At 41.0% G+C, this 13,263-nt stretch overlaps 1 protein-coding gene across 2 annotated transcripts in view; it reads right to left on the minus strand.

The window, feature by feature from the left end:
• The window catches only part of INO80 (INO80 complex ATPase subunit), a 140,899-nt gene that overhangs the window by 61,766 nt on the left and 65,870 nt on the right, over positions 1-13,263 (minus strand). For both annotated transcript variants that reach the window (XM_028850755.2, XM_015141961.3), the window contains exons 20-24: positions 11,210-11,377; positions 10,568-10,701; positions 9,491-9,555; positions 8,692-8,785; positions 5,840-6,011 (exon numbers count right to left, since the gene is read on the minus strand). In XM_028850755.2, the coding sequence (XP_028706588.1) occupies positions 5,840-6,011; positions 8,692-8,785; positions 9,491-9,555; positions 10,568-10,701; positions 11,210-11,377 (633 nt within the window). The remainder of the gene's footprint in view (positions 1-5,839; positions 6,012-8,691; positions 8,786-9,490; positions 9,556-10,567; positions 10,702-11,209; positions 11,378-13,263) is intronic.

Here is a 13,263-nt window from a genome sequence, read left to right on the forward strand (position 1 = left end):
TAAAAAACCACACTCTGAGGTTAATTTTCATAAAATACAAATAACAAAGATCCCCAACTGGTTTGATATAATGACACTGGTGATTTAGCAGCCTTACTTGAACTCGCTACCAGAATACTCCTTCTCATGGCTTCACAGCGGCTGCCAACACTTTGACCCCAGGAATACAACTGTTAGTATTTGTTGAAGAAAGTAAGACAAATAGGGCTGGGACAACAGGCTTATTATCTAAACCCACATAGGCTGGCATTCAAAGACTTTCCAAACTTACCCTTCTAGACTGTTCTGTCATTACTGTCCTTTATTTTGGCTCAAATCCTTAACTTGGAATTATGTTCCGCCTATCCAAATCTCTACCACTCAAAATCTAACTTTTTCAAAATTAGAGACACAGTCTCACTATGTTGTCCAGGCTGGTCTTGCCTCCTGGCTCCAAGCAATCCTCCCACCTCAGCCTCCTAAAGTACTGGGATTAAAGGCACGAGCCAACACCACACCCAGCCTACATGCAACTTCACAATACTATTTCTATCAAGTAATCTTCTCCCATTCTGAACTCTACCATTAATCAGGCAGTTAATTGTGTAGTATTTAAAGTCTTATCTTGGACCATATTAAGTGTGTGTGTGTTTTTTAAAGCGTGAGTGTATATTTTCAATACGTGCACGAGTGACTCTTCCAAATACAGCACAGGGATAATGACTGTGAACACACTTTGCCTACTGTGGTATGCAATAATACGTTTGTAAACAACATTAATTACATGTTTCTCCTTGCTGGACTGGACTAACACTGGGAAGAGGCTGTTCTGAAGGTAGCCTAGAGCAATGAAAAAAGCAGCACCAGACAATTCCCAAAGATCACATTCTACACTGGATATTCATTCAATCGATAAGCACTTACGATATACCAATCAATGCCCCCCATGGACCTTTGAGGTCAAATAATTTAAAATAGTTTGAAAAACAATGTACAGCATGTAAAACACAGGAATATCTTCTATAGTAAACACTGAGTCTCCCCTCTACCACCATTCCCTATTCAAATAAAATGTTCCCATCAGTGGTTTCCAAAGTAGGCACACGCAAACTTCACAACGTAAATATTAATATGTTAGTACATGTACACAATTTAAAACAAAATAGCATACAGACATTGGAGAAACAGATTAAGAATGTTGTTATTACAGGGGTACATAATCAAAACATTTGGGGACTTCTGACCTATACTACCTAGACTGCTAAAAAGAGGTGAGATTAAAGATTTAGCTGAGCACACGGGCTCACAACTGTAAACCCAGCACCTTGGGAGGCCAAGGTGGAAGAACTGCTTAAGCCTAGGAGTTCAAGACTAGCCTGGATACAACATAGTGAGACCCTGCTGCTACCAAAAAAAAGGAAAGAGGATATGATAAAATAAGATTTATATGCCAATTCTAAAATTTACATGAATACACAAAGGGCTAAGAACAGCCAACACAATACAGAAGAAATGCAAAGTCAGAGGACCTGTGCACCAGTTATCAAGACTTACTGTGAAGCTGTACTTATTAAGATAGAGTAGCACTGGTTCAAGGATAGTCAAATGGGTTCATGGAAGAGAACAGAGTTCAGAAACTGACCAACACATATATGGACACCTGCTTGACAAGTGATGCTACAGTCCAGTAAGAATGGTCTTTTCAACAGATGGGATATGGAGAGAAACAGAATTATCTTCACGAATTTGTTGGAGGCAAAGAATTCTTCAGCAGGACACAAAAATTATTAACTATTCGTCAGAAGACAACACTGAGGCTGGGTGCAATAGGTCACGCTTAAGTTCCAGGGCTTTGGGAGGCTGAGGCTGGAGAATTGTTTGAGGCCAGAGTTCAAGGCCAGCCTGAAAAACACAGTAAACCTAACCCTAACCTAACTCTAATCCTGAGCTATGACTGCATCAGTGTACTCCAGCCTGGGAAATAGAACAAGCCAGACCCTGTTTCAAAAAAAAGGTGGGCAGGGGAGGGTACCACTGAAAATGAGAAAGTTACAGAGAAGAAGATATTTATAATACACAAAGAACTACAAATCATAAGAAAAATACAGTCAGCCCAATAGAAAAATAAGCAAGAGTTTTGAACAAACATTTCATAAAGGCAATTATCCAAATGGCCAATAAACACCAGAAAAGGTATTCAATATCATTTTCACAAGAGAAATTTAACTAAAGACACAATAAGACACCACTACCCAACAAAGTTTAAATGAAGAGACAGACAATACCACATTCTTGCAAAGACGTAGAGCGCCTCACTCTGTCACCCTCAGAGGCCCAGAGTGCAGTGGTGAGATCACTGTTTATTTTAGCCTCAACCAACTGGGCTCAGGCGAACCTCCCACCTCAGCCTCCCAAGTAGGTGGAACTACAGGTACATGGCATCAGGTTTGGTTAATTTTTGTATTCTTTTGGTAGAGACGGGGTTTTGTCATGTTGGCCTGGCTGGTCTCTAACTCCTGGGCTCAAGCGATCATCCCGCCTCAGCCTCCCAAAGTGCTGGAATTATGGAATTACAGGCATGAGCCACCATGCCTAGCCTCTACATTGTTGTTAATTGTTACATCTGGAGCTCCTAGTTCTTTTTTTTTTTTTTTTGAGACGGAGTTTTGCTCCTGTTCCGCAGGCTGGAGTGCAATGGCACGATCTTGACTCATTGCAACCTCCACCTCCCGGGTTCAAGTGATTCTCCTGCCTTATCCTCCCTAGTAGCTGGGATTACAGGCGCCCACCACCATGCCTGGCTAATTTTTGTATTTTTTTTTTTTAGTAGAGACGGGGTTTCACTATGTTGGCCAGGCTGGTCTTGAACTGCTGACCTCAGGTGATCCACCTGCCTCGGCCTCCCAAAGTACTGGGATTAACAGGCATGAGCCACCACACCCAGCTGGCTTCTGGTTCTATATTCAGAACCTAGGCTAACCTTTAAGAGTGGGTAATATCTAATGATCATTTTGCTTGGCTGAAAAACAAAGATTTCCTTTTTGAGTTTTTTTTTTTTTTTTTTTTTTGAGACAGGGTCCCGCTCTGTCACCGAGGCTGGAGTACAGTGGTGTAATCAGGGTTCGCTGCAGCCTTGACATCCTGGGTTCAAGGGATTCTCCTGCCTCAGACTACTGAGTAGCTAGGACTACAGGCACCCACCACCATGCTTGGCTAATTTTTAATTTTTTTTTTTTTTTTTTTTTTGAGACAGAGTCTTGCTCTCTCGCCCAGGCTGGAGTGCAGCTGCATGATCTCGGCTCACTGCAACCTCTGCCTCCGTGTTCAAGAGATTCTCCTGCCTCAGGCTCCTGAGTAGCTGAAATTACAGGCACATGCCACCACACCCAGCTAATTTTTTTTGTATTTTTATTTTTTTTTGAGAAGGAGTCTTGCTCTGTCACCCAGGCTGGAGTGCAGTGGTGTGATCTCTGCTAACTGTAACCTCAGCCTCCCATGTTTAAGCAATTCTCGTGCCTCAGCCTCCCAAGTAGCTGGGATTACAGGCACGTGCCACCATACCCAGCTAATTTTTGTATTTTTAGTAGATGCGGTGGTTTCACTACTTTGGCCAGGCTGGTCTTGAACTCCTGCCTCAGCCTCAAAAAGTGCTGGGATTACAGGTGTGAGCCACTACACCCGGCTGACAGTCTTATCATTAATTATGAGAACAATAAGCTCTAGCAAAATACACTACTTGGTTGGTATTTCAATATACATACATATGTTGGAGATAAGGATGATGAGACTGAAAGCAGAACAGTGTCTTCACACATATATGATAAGCTTTCAGTTCCCCGTGGCCCATTAGCTCATTAATTCAGTATATACTCTAAACCACTACAAGAGCAAATGTCTATCCACAACATGGGATAAAATTAAAATGAGTAAATATAAGTGAATCTTTCAATTGGGTAAACATATCTTATGACCAGTTTCCCATAAAGCATACTACCCACATCTGCCTTTCTCAGGCAATTCTAACTGACATAAGGACCTCACTAAGCAGACGCTCTGGAACATACTATAATATTTTCAGAAAACAGAGAATACAAATGAATGATGCATATCTCTAGTGTTAAGAAAAATGCAGGTGTCTACATAACAGGGAACAACAATCTCTTGGAAGAATGGTGCTTTTTGTATAAAAAGCAGAATTGATAAAAATGTATTACAGTAGTAACATATATTACCAAATTTAGGGGTTGAGAGAAGGAATTAATCTTTTACAGAAGGTTAAGCAACTCTTCAGACATACCAGTGTTCCCAGTAGACGTACTAGGAATATTTCACCAGCAGGAAATCACCCTGCCACCACTGACTGCATTATTCCAAAAAGGCTGGAATCCAGTTACAATAATTTGCATTACTGACTCCCTCTCCAAAGTCCAAAAATTACATGGAGCAATGCTTAAGAAACCAACTGGGAAAACAGAAGAGAAGGAAATCATGTGAGCTTTTCAGTGTACAGGGTACAAATACTGGACGACCTAGCCAAAGAATGTCCTTCATTCCACAACAGTAACTGTCAAACTACCTCATAACATTTTCTATAGAATACAAGGAAAATGACCTAGTTTCTAAACTTCAATCTAGCTGAAGGACTTTAACAAATGAACTGTCACTCCTCTTCTCAAAACTCTCTAGTATTACTCATTTCACTCAGAATAAATTCCAAACCCTTGGCAATTCTTATGAGGTTGCATATGATCTGGACCTACATCTATAACTTCAGTTCCTGTCACCTTATTTCACCTTCTTTGTCACCTACTATTCTGTAAGGGCCAAGAATTGTATGAAACTGTACATATCATCATTACTTTCCATGGAAATACAATTTAAGATTACAATGAGATGCCACTACATAATAATATTTAAATATAATACTCAAAATAATTACTTAAAATAATTATAACTGTAAGGAATGATTATTCATAAGGAGTCACACAACAAAATAAAACAAAACAGATTGCCATTCCCAGGTGTAGTGGAGAATGCTGAATAACATACCGTAGGTGCAAATGTAAATTTATAAAACCATTTTGGAAAAACGTTTGGCAAAAGCTACTAAACCTAAACAGAGTTATACTTGACAGTATAGCAATTCCATTCCTGGATGTAAACACCAAAGAAAGTAATGTTTGCATTCATCAAATAACATGTACACAAATGTGCATAGGGGTTTCATTAATAATAACCTAGAACTGGAAACAACCAAAATATCTACCACAGTAGAACAGACTAATAAATTGTAGTCCATTCAGACAATGTAATACTTCATAGCCATAAAAAAATAATGCTATATATGACATGGACAAAACTTGTAAATAATACTGAGTGAAAAATCCCAGTTACAAAAGTGTACATACAAGATAATTCCATTTATATAAAGTTCCAAAACAAGCAAAAATAATCTATGGTGACAGAAGTAGAATGGCAATTACCTTTAATTGTTGGTTTGTCTTTTCTAAACTAGAGGTATTAAACAGAAAGGAGCATGAGGGAGTAGGAAGTGTTCTATATATTAACCTAGATGGTTGTTACACAAGAGTATACACATATATAAATTCACAGAGCTGTACACTTAAGATCTGTGTACTTCACAGTAATGTAAAAAATAAACATTTTGAAAATATAAATGCACTCAAAAATATATATACAAAGTGTAAATTAAGTTAGAACTCAATACGCTGCACCACCCACTCCTCTGGGAACTTTTTGGTTCTGTCAGGCCTTCATTTACTTTACTATTATTTTTACTGATTCAAGGAAAAGGAAAGAAGATACTAAGGAGGTAATGTACGCTCAAATAAGTGCTTACCTTTAACAAAGGGCAGCTGCAAAGGTTTGGAAAGGAGAGTGGAAAATTAACCCCAAGAAGGAAATCCTTGTTTCTCAGGTATCTCTGATGGCTCTCCCCTTCTGGCTCTCCCCAGGAGCGTAGCTGATAGAGCCTGTAGGAGGCTTTCAGAGACAGGAAAAGAGCTAACCATCTGAAACAAACCACAGCAGACACACTTATTCAGTGCTCCATGGAGGTTTGAGGGTCGTTCATAGCAGCAAGGAATGATCCAAGGATTGTCTCTCATTAACATAACTCTTTTGTAAATCTTTATCATTTTAGAAACAGTTCTTTCCTACTTTCCTACTTTCAGATACATTCTTTCACATTACATGGTTTGCTACCATGAAAACTAAAATCCTCCGCAAAGCTCCTATCAATATTAAAAAAAATTTGCCAGGTGCAGTGGCTCATGCCTGTAATTCAAACACTTTGGGAGGCCAAGGCAGGTGGATTATCTCAGGTCAGGAGTTTGAGACCAGGCTGACCAACATGGCAAAACCCGGTCTCCACTTAAAAAAAAAAAAAAAAAAATTAGCTGGGCATGGTGGTGCGTGCCTGTAATCCCAGCTACTTGGGAGGCTGAGGCATGAGAATCGCTTGAACCCGGGAGGTGGAGATTGTAGTGAGCTGAGATCGCCCCATTGCACTCCGGCCTGGGCAACAGAGCAAGACTCTGTCTCAAACAAACAAAAACAAATTCACCTTGGCCGAGTGCGGTGGCTCACGCCTTTAATCCCAGCATTTTGGGAGAATGAGACAGGTAGATCAATTGAGGCCAGGAATTTGGGAACAGCCTGGCCAACATGGTGAAACCTCACCTCTACAAAAGTAGAGGTGGTGCAGCTACTTGGGAGGCTGAAGCAGGAGAATCACTTGAACCTCAGAGGTAAAAGTTTCGGTGAGCCGAGATCGCGCCACTGCACTCCAGCCTGGGTAACACAGTGAGATCCTGTCTCCAAAATGAAAGAAAAGAAAAAGAAAAAAGAAACATTCACCTCTAGCACAAAAAGTCGTATCATAAAAATGTCTTCAGCCAGGCACAGTGGCTCAGGTCTGTAATCCCAGCACTTTGGCGGGCCGAAGTGGGTGGATCAACTGAGGTCAGGAGTCCGAGACTGGCCTGGCCAACATGGCAAAACACCATCTCTACTAAGAATACAAAAATTAGCCAGGCATGGTTGTGCACACCTATAATCCCAGCTACTTGGGAGGCTGAGGCAGGAGAGTAACTTGAACCCAGGAAGTGGAGGTTGCAGTGAGCCAAAATTGAGTCACTGCACTCCAGCCTAGGCAACTGAGCGAGACTTCGTCTCCAAAAAAGAAAAAAAAAACCTTCATATTAAGGAGATAACCATTTCTAATTACATAAATCAAAAGTAATAAAATCAGTGAGAACCATTATACCAAAGAACAGAGAATTAAACTTCCCATAACACTTGAGGCAGGCTATGCTGCAATCACCACTAACTAAATGAATCACCAGCTTCCATTCGCCCTGTAGAAATAAGTAAAACAAGACTTACTAGAAATTACGGGAGAAAAGCCTAAACAGTTTATATTTAAGGGGTGTGTGTGTGTGTGTGTATACATATGTGTGTGGTGTGTGGTGTATGTGTGTGTGTGTGTGTGTGTATGTGTGTGTGTGTGTGTGTGTGTGTGTGTGTGTGTGTGTGTGTGTGTGTGTGTATTCTCATTCTGTTGCCTGGGCTGGGGTGCAGTGGCATGATTTAGGCTCACCGCAACCTCTGCTTCCTGGGTTCAAGCGATTCTCCCCCCTCAGCCTCCTGAGTAGCTAGAACAGGCCATTGGCACCATGACTGGCTAATTTTTGTATTTTTATTACAGACAGGGTTTCACCATGTTGGCCAGGCTGCTCTCAAACTCCTGACCTCAGGTGATCCACCTGCCTCAGCCTCCCATAGTGCTGGATTACAGGCATGACCACTGCGCCTGGCCTATTTAAGGTATATTATGAAGCATCATACAATTATTAAATGAGCAAAAGAAAGGTACAATTCACTTATGAATAACAAATTAGTCTGTTTGTTTGTTTTGCTTTGTTCTGAGATGGAGTCTCGCTCTGTTGTCCAGGCTGGAGTGCAGTGGAGCGATCTTGACTCACTGCAACCTTCGCCTCCCGGGTTCAAGCAATTCTCTTGCCTCAGCCTCCCGAGTAGCTGGGACTACAAGGGTGTACGACCACACCCAGCTAATTTTTGTATTTTTGGTAGAGATGGGGTTTCACCATGTTAGCCAGGCTAGTCTTGAACTCCTGACCTTAAGTGATCCACCCGCCTTGGCCCCCCAAAGTGCTGGGATTACAAGTGTGAGCCACTGCACCTGGGCCTGGAGAACAAACTTTATTCTTTTTTTTTTATACGGAATTTTGCTCTTGTTGCCTCAACTGATCCTGGCTGGCCTCAACTGATCCAGGCTGGAGTGCAATGGTACAATCTCAGCTCACGGCAACCTCTACCTCCCAGGTTCAAGCAATTCTCCTGCCTCAGCCTCCTGAGTAGCTGGGATTACAGATATGCACCACCATGTCCAGTTAATTTTGTATTTTTTAGAGATGGGGTTTCTCCATGTTGGTCAGGCTGGTCTCGAACTGCCAACCTCGGGTGATCCAACCACCTCGGTCTCCCAAAGTGCTGGGATTACAGGCATGAGCCACCATGCCTGGCCTACAAACTTCATTCTTAACAAAAGAGAATTAACGACAAGTTCCCTAAGATGATTTAATATTAAATATTTAATTCCACAGTATTCAATATCTGTCCCATTTATTCCTAACTGCTCTCTTATCAAACAATAAGCAAACCTCTCACCTGGCCAAAAGTCCCTGAAGCATAAGGTTTGCCATTTCTGCCGGAGATATATCAATAAAGCGAAGGAAAGAGAAACAGCTTTCTTCATTAATACCTGAAATAGAAAAGACAATTTGAAACCCAACAGCAAACCAAGAGACGATGCTCAGTTAAAGCCTGCTCAACTGCTGAGTTCTGACTTAAGAACAAAACACTATTCTAAAGGTTCTGATCTAGCCACTTTGGTGGAAGTTAGGGTGCCACACCTTTATACTACAATTATAGATAAGGGAGGCAGGCCTATGAGATACGGCATATATGGACCAGACTAGAGATGGCTCCTATGTTACCTTTGGGATTTTTGGATGCTTGCCTAAATGGCTTCTCTTTGTCCAACGCCAGGAAAAAGATAAGGACATGACAGAGGTGAAAGGTCCTGAACCTTGGCCTTAATATTTTGGACAATGCGCAAAGTTGAGTAGCTTCTTTTCCTTAGGCTAAGACGGATGGAAGTCTCATTAATGAGAGACTCCAGCACTGACTTTGTCAAGTTTCAAGGGCAAGATATTCTTGAAAGGCAGGTATAAAATAAAGACAGAAAGTCAATAATACTATTTTCTACTTCTTCCTCTCATAGCTACAAATCAGAGAGCCTATAAAGATAACTAATTTCCTTAATTAAATCTTACCAAGATTTTATAAATAAAGGCCTACCATATAGGCAAAACTAATACTCGTTCTAAATCAGTCTCTCAGCAAAACAAAGAGCATCCTGGTAAAACCCTGACAAACCTCCTTTCCCAAAGATCAAAACACCTACCTTTTCTATGAAAGAGAGACTGTTGGATATAGTCTGGTGCAAATGGAGAAAGAACCCTTAACCACCTGCAAAGTAAGTAAATAAAATAAAGCCAAACCCAAATATAAATAATGGAAAGTTAACTAGACTAGAGGCTCCATACCAAGTAAAACCTTTTAGTTTTGGAATTATTTTCACTTTTAAGAAGTTTCTTGCAACATTACCAAGCAAAAATCATAGCATACATGTCAAAAAATACAAAGTATTTAACGACAGTGTAAGAAGATAATACGTTAAAAGTAGTCTCAATTTATTTCAGAGAATCACAATTCTAGTGCCCTAAGGCATCGTATACTATATTAAACAAAAAAGCAATATAGCTCTGGCCTGTTTCCCCCTGCTCAAGTTAAATATTAACCTGGAGCTACAAATAACTCATAAAGTAAAATCCAAGAAATGTGTTTCAATTTCAGTTTCATTAAACTAAATACTGGTGATGAGTTTCTCTACAAAAGAGCTTTCTAAATCCATGGTTCTCAAATGTTGATATGCAGAAAAAAACCCTGGGAACTTGTTTAAAAATTCAGAAGCCAGGGCCATAATAACTCACAGGTGTGGAATGGACCACACATCTATTTTCCGAATGGAAGTCGTCTCTAGTGTATCACCTTAACAACCACTTTAAACTTTATTAAATTTATCATTGCCGACTCTGAGAAAAAGGTAAATATGATTAACTTACAATACAATCAGTTCACCCACAAGTGCAATTCCAAATGTAAAGTAAGCCATCACAAACCAATTTCAGCAATGGGGCATAGATATGCATGCTGGCTGCAAGTATATTATTTACAAATCCGTGCACATTCCTGATTCAAAGAAGAACCAGAAGTGACTAGTGCCTTTAAGGCTACCTAGTTGAAGATTTAACAGTGCTCAAATTCCTTCCATAAGATCCCTCAACAAATAGTTGTCCACCCTTTACTTAAACGCCTCATTGTTGGAGATCTCATATACTCTCCATTATATTTATCTGCTAAGCAATAAAACTGTAAATTATAAAACACTAAGAGCGAACAGATAGTAATACTTCCCTACCTGTCTCGTGAATGATTGAAGACCCTGATCTGTCCATGACGGTAGATAAACTTTGAAATGTGGTATGGCTTTAGGGAAATATGAAATGGAGACCAAGTTTCTTGTCGTTCAAATAACTCTGGGTGATTACACACCTAAAAGGAAGGTAAATGGTAAGACAATATTACCACATGCAGACATCTTTATACGTAATGATAGGGGATCCCAAATCCCAAATGTTTACCTTTGGGAATGGATACTTTCCCATTTTCATCTCATTAACAGCCTTTGTTTATCTGACATCAAGGATAGACTGTTTTTCTTGAAGTGGGTTACAAAGACAACTTCAAGGCCAGGCGCAGTGGCTCACCCAGCACTTCGAGAGGCCGAGGTGGGTGGATCACTTGAGGCCAAGAGTTTGAGACCAACATGGGGAAGCCTCATCTCTACTAAAAATTGCAGGTATGGTGGCAGGCTCCTATAGTTTCAGCTCCTTGGGAGGCTGAGGCAGAAGAATCACCTGAACCTGGGAGCCAGAGGTTGCAGTGAGCCAAGATCGCGCCATTGCACTCCAGCCTGGGCGACAGAGCTAGACGACTCTATCTCAAAAAACCCCAAAAAACAAAAAAACAAAACTTCAAGGCAACTGACCTAAGCTCTTACCTTCCTAAACTGCATGACCAGATTCATGAGGCTGCTGGTGGTGTTCTGTGCTTGTTGGGTAGAGCCCATAGAAGACTGCAATAAATCCTCAATGGAAATTTTGTTCTTTAATGCCTGATATAACAGTTTCTGTCGGCTGGTCAGTTGGCAATACATTAGAATCTCAATCTAAAAATTAATAAGAACATTTATATTTGGAAAAGTAGTTTCTAAGAAAATTCAGCATCAAGCTTAAAGTTGAAAACACACACAAACCATTATTATGATTGAGAATAAACATATGTGAACTCAGTATCTCTATAAACCTGTGAATTGGACAACCATTCAGAAAACATGTATATTCCTCAGCCCTCTTCTCTTCACCACTCATTCCATTTGCTTTCCCTGGGCAATTTCTTCCACTTCTAACAGTGCCAACTAGCAGTCATCACAGTAACATACAAAAATATATTCCCAAACATACCCAGGTAGTACCTGCAACTACTAACTCTAAGAGTACCACTCAGTCTGCAGCAATTGCATACGTGATGTGTCAGAAAAACAGTTCTTTTTTCCACAATTTACTAAATTGGTGAATAGCATTACCATTCCATCAGTTGGGAAAGACAAACTTAATTCACTTCTGAATGCTCTCTGACACCCCGTGTTCTAGTATTTCCTAAATCCTTCAATTCAGCTTGGAAATCTACCACCCTTTCTAATCACACCCATTGCCTGCTGCTGGCCCTCATCTGATATAGTATAGACTGATAATATTTTGCGGTCTTCCTGCCTCCAGTTTCTTCTGGTTGTGATATACATTCCACATATAGCTCATAAAGGAATTCAACTGCTAAAAAATCTTCAATGTGCATTTCTGCCTATAGTAAAATGTTGAAACTTCTCATCTCGGCAAAGAAAGCCGCCAATAATCAGGCCGGGTGCAGTGGCTCACACCTGTAATCCCAGCACTTTGGGAGGCTGAGGTGGGCAGATCACAGGTTAGGAGTTCAAGACCAGCCTGGCCAACACAGTGAAACTCCGTCTCTACTAAATACAAAAATTAGTCGGATGTGGTAGCATGAGCCTGTAATCCTAGCTACCCAGGAGGCTGAGGCAGGAGAATCACTTGAACCCGGGAGGCAGAGGTTGCAGTGAGCCAAGATTGCACCATTGCACTCCAGCCTGGGCAACAGAGCGAGGCTCCATCTCCAAAAAAAAAAAAAAAGAAAGTTCTCCCATAATCTAACCTACCTACCTTACTGTCTGAGTTTCTCGTCATCATAACCTCCTCACATACCACTTAGTCACTTAACCACAATTATCTGAAAGTTAGCCAAAACAGGCTGCATATTTGAATGTTACTCTATCTTTGCTCATGCTGCCCTTGTTGCCTAGCCCTCCATTCCCACCATATTTTCCTAGTAAATGCCAACTCATCATTTGAAACTTGGCTCACATGTCATCTTTGCTTTAATGCCCTCTCTAACTTTCCCTAACAAAACTATAAGAAGATAGAAAACACTAAATGATGTTGAAGAAACACATACTATACACAGTGGTTAAGCACCATACTAGATCTTCAGATCACCTCCCTATGTAGCACTAAACAACAATTATGAACTAGCTGGGTGCAGTGACTCACACCTGTAATCCCAGCACTTTGGGAGGCCAAGGCAGGAGAATCACTTGAGCCAAGGAGTTCTGAGACCAGCCTGGGCAACACAGTGAAGACCCTGACTCTACAAAAATTGAAAAATAAAAAATCAGGGCCGGATGTGGTGGTTCATGCCTGTAATCCCAGCACTTCGGGAGGCCGAGGCGGGTGGATCATGAGGTCAAGAGATCGAGACCATCCTGGCCAACCAACATGGTGAAACACCATCTCCACCAAAAATACAAAAATTAGCTGGGCACAGTGGTGCACACCTGTAGTCCCAGCTACTTGGGAGGCTGAGGCAGGAGAGTTGCTTGAACCAGGCAGACAGAGGTTGCAGTGAGCCGAGATCGTGCCACTGCATTCCAGCCTGGTTGACAGAGCAAGACTCAGTCTCAAAAAAATAATAAATAAATAA

The sequence above is a fragment of the Macaca mulatta genome, chromosome 7 (genome assembly GCF_049350105.2).
Source record: "Macaca mulatta isolate MMU2019108-1 chromosome 7, T2T-MMU8v2.0, whole genome shotgun sequence".
In the NCBI taxonomy this organism is placed as follows: Eukaryota; Metazoa; Chordata; class Mammalia; order Primates; family Cercopithecidae; genus Macaca; species Macaca mulatta.